Source organism: Rhagoletis zephyria, unplaced genomic scaffold (assembly GCF_001687245.7).
Source record: "Rhagoletis zephyria isolate East Lansing unplaced genomic scaffold, Rhagoletis_zephyria_1.1 Rzeph_scaffold_05856, whole genome shotgun sequence".
Classification (NCBI taxonomy): Eukaryota; Metazoa; Arthropoda; class Insecta; order Diptera; family Tephritidae; genus Rhagoletis; species Rhagoletis zephyria.
The window spans coordinates 7596-15682 of NW_016162939.1; the positions used below are offsets into that span (position 1 = coordinate 7596).

Sequence of the window (8087 nt, forward strand, 5' to 3'; positions counted from 1 at the left end):
ATAAAAAAAAATTGCATCGCCACAATTCATATGAAAGTGCCTGAGTTTCACACAATTAGAAGGGCAAAGTAAATGCCCTCCCATATGAAGCTCAGGCACTCCAGTAAAATGTACAAATTTACACAAACAAATATAGAATGAAAAAATAATAATAAATATGTCAGCACTGAAAAAAAATCTACATATATGATAAATTGATTTAATATTCGTATGTCGACTACTGAGTGGAAGATCNCAAAATAATAATAAATATGTCAGCACTGAAAAAAAATCTACAAATATGATAAATTGATTTAATATTCGTATGTCGACTACTGAGTGGAAGATCGACCTTTCTCGGCAGCCAGTTCGATAACGCCCTATTTCAAAAACCATTTCAAGGACGCTCTATTTTAGAATTTTCAGTAGTAGGTATACACATGTAACCATAAGTGGGCGTGGCTACGCCCATTTTCAATTTTTTTTTANTTGTCAAGGATGCTCTATTTTAGAATTTTCAGTAGTAGGTATACACATGTAACCAAAAGTGGGCGTGGCTACGCCCATTTTGAAAATTATTGTAAATATCAATTTTGAGTGAATTATCTTCAGTAGTTACTAAAATATCGCAGTTTTTGTATTTCTGGAAATTACCGTTATATGGGATAAGGGCGTGGTTATTGTCCGATTTTCAAAATTTTCGGCCATTTAGTATGCTGCATCATGGCCAACAACTGTGCCAAGTTTTGAAGAAATTGGTGCAGAGGTTACCAAGAAATACACATGTAACCATAAGTGGGCGTGGCTACGCCCATTTGCCAAAAATTTATAATATTCTTATTTTTCGTCTAAAACTTATTATAAATATCAATTTTGAGTGAATAATCTCCAGTAGTTACTAAAATATCGCAGTTTTCGTATTTCTGAAAATTACCGTTATATGGGAAGTAGGCGTGGTTATTGAGCGATTTTAAAAATTTTCGGCCAGTTGGTATGTTGTGCGAAGGCCAACAACTGTGCCAAGTTTGGAAGAAATTGGTGCAGCGGTTACCAAGATATACACATGTAACCATAAGTGGGCGTGGCTACGCCCATTTTCCAAAAATTTATAATATTCTTATTTTTCGTCTAAAAATTATTGTAAATATCAATTTTGAGTGAATTATCTTCAGTAGTTACTAAAATATCGCAGTTTTCGTATTTCTGGAAATTACCGTTATATGGGAAGTGGGCGTGGTTAAAGTCCGATTTCGCCCATTTTCAATACCAACCTACGCAACCTACCTTGGATCAAGGGAAACTTACATACCTCATATCTAATTTTTTTTGCTCGAGTTATCGTGTACACGGACGGACGGACAGACGGACAGACGGACGGACAGACAGACATGGCTTAATCGATTTCTTTTTTCATCCTGATCATTTATGTATACATTTGTCTATATCTATCTCGATTCGTTTTGGCTGTTACAAACAACCGTTATGTGAACAANTCATATCTAATTTTTTTTGCTCGAGTTATCGTGTACACGGACGGACGGACAGACGGACGGACGGACGGACAGACAGACATGGCTTAATCGATTTCTTTTTTCATCCTGATCATTTATGTATACATTTGTCTATATCTATCTCGATTCGTTTTGCAAACAACCGTTGTGTGAACAAAATTAATATACCCTTGTGCACAAGTGCGCTCGGGTATAAAAAAAACTTATTTGTTAGCTTCACTTAAATTACAAAAAAAATGTCAGTGTACGCATAAATTTTGTAGATTTATAGTAGAAATAGAAAAATTTTAAAAAGCCCTGCCATAGACGAATACGAGTAAGCTAATTGGGACCCCGTAGCGAATGTCATGCATTAGTCACTTAAGAGTCTTGTACGGAAAAGTTACGTCTTAAATGACTTTGGGCTCCGTTTGTATAGAAGTCGTTCATGACTTTTTCATATAAATGTTAATTTCGTCGTTGAGGTCATCTGCATGACTTTGTCGTGCAGAGATCATTAATGACATTCAAGCGACAATGTCCTGCAATAGGCTTTCCATAAGTGACCGCTGCAAGACATTGTCTGTTATAAGTCTTTGATAGGAGTACCTGTACCAGCAGTTTAAACTTTGAGATAAAAGTTCATTTGACACGCAAAAATTATTCGATGCCAAGCGTTCATTGTAGCAAGCACTGACGTANAAGGATTCACAGCAAGTGTGACGATGTCACCAAATCCTCATTAGTGACGATGTCACCGTAATTTTCCACAGATTTTACTTTAGTTGTATTAGTTAGTTATTAAGTTATAATCCCTATTTACATTTGCCAGCAGTTTAAACTTTGAGATAAAAGTTCATTTGAAACGCAAAAATTATTCGATGCCAAGCGTTCATTGTAGCAAGCACTGACGTAACTCGCGCTGCTGTCGAAGAGACGCAAACGTCAAAGTTGTATGTGGACGGGCCTTTACAACTTTGGCGTTGGGTTGGTGTTGGCGTTGGCGTTGGCGCGCCTCGACAGCTGACTATGAAAATATAAATAAGTTCATACATTTATTACCTGGCGAAATACGAATTGAAATATTGTTGCATGGTCTTTCTGTAAAATTTAAATTTATAGAAGTGTTTAAATTTTCTTGTTGCTGACTAATTGCTAAACAATTGCTTTTTAATCGCTCCCAATGAGGAAAATTTAAGGGGATCTAAAAGTTTAACTTTGTAGTAAATTTGCAATAATTATGAGATGGAAACGGTATAAAATAAGAGGCTTAGGGGTTTGTTTTATCCGGGTAACTTTCGACAAAATATATTAGGGTTTGACTCATTTTCTTATCATCTCTGTAGATATTTTGTGAACGCCGGATCCTAAATGTGAAATGCACCTCAGAGTCGTATTCAAAAGATCATTATGGTCATCCGAACAGCCGCCTGGGCCCTGTACCACTGTAAAGGTCGGCCGGTATTACTTTTATGTATGTATTTGTATTTTAAAAATAAAAATGCATAATTCTCTACAAGACTCACCTTATTTGAGTAGCCATTGAATTTGAGAAGTTTCTTGCAGGACTTTCCCCGACTCTCGAAATAGACTTCCTGGGGCGTACGACGTGACTGCGGACGGCACGTGTTACCTGCTTTGCATACCGACGAAACAACAGTTGCGTCGCAAAGTGGGGCCGGAGCAGTCGTGTGTAAAGTTTGTTGATTTCCGACGATGGGAAGGCTATTGAAATTATGATAGTCAGCACTGCCCGTTTTAGCTGTGCTGGCGCCACCAGCGAAGATCAGCCGGCCGAGAATACCACAGCAACCAATCCGACGAGAGGGAGGGGAGCCAGAAACTACCGGACGCACGGCAAATGATGATGTGCTGTTGTTGTTGTTAAGTTTGTTGTTGATACTATAGGAGCCTGCTGAAATGGTCATCAGTTCGATGGCACTTGTTTTCCGCAGATTAACATCAATTTCCATGGTCGGTTTCAATGCGCCCGTGAGAGAGGATTCGACCCGTAATAAAGGTGCAGGTACTCTGTGTTTCGGTGAAAATTGTTTGGGGTTACTTTATGGGTTTTGTAAATCAGCACTTAAAAACTCGAATGTATTTGATTATGATTTTTGTTAAACTCAGCGTGGTCTCTATGCGCCACACAATAGCCGTAATCTAATTTTTTATGTGTTGATGAATCCGAGCTCTTCTCTTTTGATTTTGCCAAGCTTCAATATTTATGAACTCACCACAGCTTTACTGTTTGTTTTCAAGTTTGGCTTAGTCAAAACATTACTAAAATTTGTTGAATCGAGGAAGTAATTTCAAATGTGTCCTTAAACATACATATATTTATTCAGATAAAAAGTAAACTCCGGACGGTGTTTGGTTAGCCAAGATTTGTGGTGGTTGTCTGCTTACTCTCTATACAGCATATTTTTAGATGTTTCTATTAGATTTGCTTTATCTTAGCTACTTTTACTTTGTTGTAGTTTTTGGTTTCATACTCGTTGCTTTCTATCGCATTACGTCTGCGTGAGCACATTTCCTATTTGTTTGGGGGATATCAGCTCTCACTTACACTTTGCAATCAATTTACAGCTTTGTAAACTTTTTTTGGGGAAAAAATTGAATGCTCCAAGAATTCAAATGATGTTCTTAATTTATCAACATATCAAGGTGCGTCTCAACCAAGGTTGAATTTAAGGTTTTAAAAGTACAGTTTTATAGCTTATAAAAATTCTAAACCTAAATTCATATAGACAGGGCTTTTCGAAAAAGCGACTCTGCTTTTTTTCCATTACTTCTTAATACGTGATGCAGAAATGCATCTAGATGCTATAGGAATATTTCTGCATCAAAAATAAAATTTTGAAACAAAAACTTCGCTAACGTTATTTTGTCGGTTAGGGCTCGATATATAATCATGTGCGGTCATAGGTTTCTTAATCATTCATTGTTTACAATTAATTGTAAACGTGTATTAAAATTTCTTCAAGTAAAACGTGCCGTTTCCATATATATAACTACAGTCCGATCGATTAATCGGCCTCGGCATCGGTGTTTGTTGTATACCAGCTAGACTTTATATTAAAAATAATAAACATTAAATTAAGAAGACAAATGCCAAATGCCAAATCCGGCCAAAATATGTATGTACATACATACATACCTAGCATATAAGTTCTACTGCATTGTGTGCAAAAGAGAGTATTTTAGTACAAAACGAAATAAAATTTTATAACATAACATAAATGTGATATATGTACATATATCTTTACACATACATACATATGTAAACCGCCTCAAACCGCCTCCCGACGAAATACTTGACGGTGGTACCGGGGGGATCGGTACGTAGACGGTAGGATGTTTAGTGGGTTAAAGTCTCACACTGACTGGTTTGGGGTTAAGGCTTTCGTTGCTTCCTCCTCTGAAAAAAATACGTATGTATGTTTGTACATACATTTGTATGTAAAGTTGCATAACAAGCCAATTAATTCAATTATTTTTTTTCTTTTGCTATGTTAATTCCGTTAAATAAACTGATTTTATGCATTAATACATTTATTTGTAATTTTTTATGGAATCGGCATCGGTATCGGTACCTGAAGAAAAATTGGAGTCGGGCGGACTTTATTTAGAACTTCCCTCTACTTACTAAACTAAATTTATATTTTGCTATTAGTTAAGATTGTCTTTTCAAATGGAACCATTTAGTTTGCATGGTGACAGGTAATAAGGTCAATGGAAATAAGTTCAATTGACTTTATTTCCCACCCTGGTGCGAAAAAAGTCAACAAAAATTTGGAAATAAAGTCATTGACGCTATTTCCTCATTCAAATGGAAATAGCGTCAACAATGCTTAAAGTATGTCGATTCATAGAAAAAAATTTGTTCTTACAATAAACATTGCCCCGTAAGTGTTGTTTTTTAAAGCTTTTATTTAACTTGGTCATCCCGCGCAAATCGCGGAAATTTCTAATCGATTTTAAACTGACTTCCCGACAAGTTAGAGACTTGAAATTTTCAGCATAGTTCCAATCACGATGACAATGGAATTTAAAATATAAATGAATTCCCCATATGGAGCAGGGGTCTAGATTCAAAGGTGGTCAACAAATAGTAAGATTTATGGCTAACAGAGCGTAATTTGCCAAAGAACGTAAAACCACTATAAAATTGTTAAAGCTGCCGGCGCGCCGCGGCGGTAGTGTAGCAAACCTATTTGTAGCAAATTCTAGACTCCAGATGTCGCCCCGCCAGAAGCAGTTAAATATTCCGCCTAAATATATGCCATGCTACAGCGGAAATGGACGACACGCCATTTCTTTAAATAAAATTAGCTGCTGCTATATGTACATATGTATGTTTACACAAAACGTAAGCAAATAACATTTTTCTTGCCAAGTCTTCTGTTCTCTTTCATTGCAAGTTGAATTATTTTAATATCCATTGCAAAATTTTGTACATAAAATAAAATAACACTTTTTAATATACAACGCTTTTATAAATGGACTAAAAATTATAAAATAAAATAATGTAAAACAAATATTTTTTAAAAACAAGCTTTTATTTAACCTGTACAATCAAAGGAATAAAATGAAGTAGTGTAACAAAAGATTTTTTAGCAAGAAAATTTTGTCAAAACTGCACTAAAATGAATAAAATAAAATAAGTTAAGGTCTCGTTAAAGTTACTAAAAGCCATTTAGTGAAAGGGGTTANAATAAAGCCCCATTTTCCAAACAAAAGTGCAATGATAAAATAAGATAAACCAGTTGAATAGCCTTTATAAATTAGAAAATTTTAGTTATGAAAAAGAAATGCACGCAAAGGATTTCAGAAAAATGTATTGAAATGTAACTTTTTTTTACACAAGTGCCATTTTGGCACTTTGTGCCAAATTGAAAAATTAGATGCCATTTGAAGTAAAATGGGGCAAATGGGCCGGTTTGAGCCAAGTTGGCATCCCTGCTTCGAATTACTTACAAATATAAAAATGTGAAATTTTGAGGGCTTGAATTCATTAATACCCTCTATCAGCAATTTGCTCAAAAACTAATTTGTGATTTTAGAAACCATATGGGACTTATTACCTGTCGATATATAAGGTAGCATTAATATCACTGATGACAGTTAAAGCTTAGGTGGATTTTTATATCAGAATCTCATCTTTGTGAAAAGTGTGCAGATAGAGGGTATTATTGAATATAAGCCCTCGATGTTTAAAATATATAAAAATTTTATTTCAACGTATACAAAAAATAAATCTACCTGCGTTACAGCACGGTGGGAGAAGGGGAAGGGGGGCCGGGGGGGCCGTGGCGTAGCGGGCCGCCGTTAAGCTAAGCAAATTTAATGTTTGAAAGAGAAATAATGTCAAGGGATTTTATTTCGTTTTTAAAAGGGTAATAATGTCAATTGACTTTATTTCGCATCAGGGTGGGAAATAAAGTCAATTGACCTTATTTCCGTTGATATTATTTACTGTCACCGTTTACACACATGTGTTAATAACACAAATACATTTTTTTCCTGGGTATTGGANATATTAATAACACTGTACGGCAAAATACATTTTTTTCCTGGGTATTGGACCAAACCAATTTTTTTAAGAGATTTCGTCATAGGTAAAACAGTAATTTCTCCGTTTTTCGAAGTTGGCCTCCGAAATAGAGATATGGGCCTTCGAAGTTCGAAATAAGACCTTTGTTAAAAAATTATATTTAATTATTGCATGTAAATAACTAAAAAACACAAAGTTCGGTACTTCGAAAAATTAAATTCCCTATATTGCAAACAATTTGAAGTGATTTTTAAAAAATGTATATAGTTGCAAAGACGAGTAAATCCCCTTTGTTCTAATATGTATATTTGTATACTTCGTATATAAATATTTGAGATAAAACACATTTAAAGAAAAAATACCTTTTTTTATAAAAAAATATTTTAAACGAAAAAATTACTAACTGACTTTTAAAAGGTTAGTATCGCTATAAAGGCGAATTAATCCCCTTTCTTTTGATATGTATATTCGTATGTCTTTACTCAAATTTTTATGTACGAAGTATACAAATATGCATATCACAAGAAAGGAGGTTAAATCACCTTTACAACAATATGAATTTTTTAAAAATCACTTAAAAATTTTCTGAAATATTAAGTTATTAATTTTTCTAAGATCTGACCTTTGACCCGTTATAGCACCTGTAATATAAGTTTTCACAAAAAAAATTATATACCATATAAATAAGAGCAAAAGGCGGACCACGTCTGTATTTTTACTTTTTTTTGCTTTTTACATGCAATAATTAAAATTAGTTTTTTAGCAAAGGTCTAATTTCGAGCTTCGAAAGCCCATATCTCGATTTCGGAGGCTAACTTCGAAAAACGGAGAAACCACTTTTTTACATATGACTCGGTCTCTTAAAAAAAGTTGGTTTGGTCCAATACCCAGCCGAGTGCTGTACAGTGTAAGGACTTATCAACCAACTACATTAAAATTTCGAAACAAAATTTTCTAGGGATTTTTTTTTATATTACATACAAGGTTCTGCCGACGAAATTTACTGAAGCCCTTCATGGACCAATGATTTGCCCTTATCAGTGTGTCTTTAGACCATTGAC

The 8087-nt window shown here is 34.7% G+C and overlaps 1 protein-coding gene across 1 annotated transcript; it reads right to left on the reverse strand.

Moving 5' to 3' along the window:
• Positions 1–2751: 2751 nt before the first annotated feature.
• LOC108372549 (uncharacterized) lies at positions 2752–4153 on the reverse strand. Its single transcript, XM_017628270.1, has 2 exons — positions 2996–4153; positions 2752–2914 (listed from the first exon to the last, which is right to left on the reverse strand). Exons 1-2 carry the CDS (start codon positions 3440–3442, stop codon positions 2867–2869), a joined length of 495 nt encoding a protein of 164 aa, XP_017483759.1. The 5' UTR covers positions 3443–4153; the 3' UTR covers positions 2752–2866.
• Between the last annotated feature and the right edge of the window lie 3934 nt (positions 4154–8087).

What these genes read in the sequence shown, in the direction of transcription:
- LOC108372549 (XM_017628270.1), bottom strand. Translation starts at nt 3,442, where the DNA reads ATGGAAATTGATGTTAATCTGCGGAAAACAAGTGCCATCGAACTGATG. An exon ending in TCAATGGCTACTCAAATAAG is followed by an intron (nt 2,915 to 2,995) that starts GTGAGTCTTGTA and finishes CGACCTTTACAG; the next exon opens with TGGTACAGGGCCCAGGCGGC.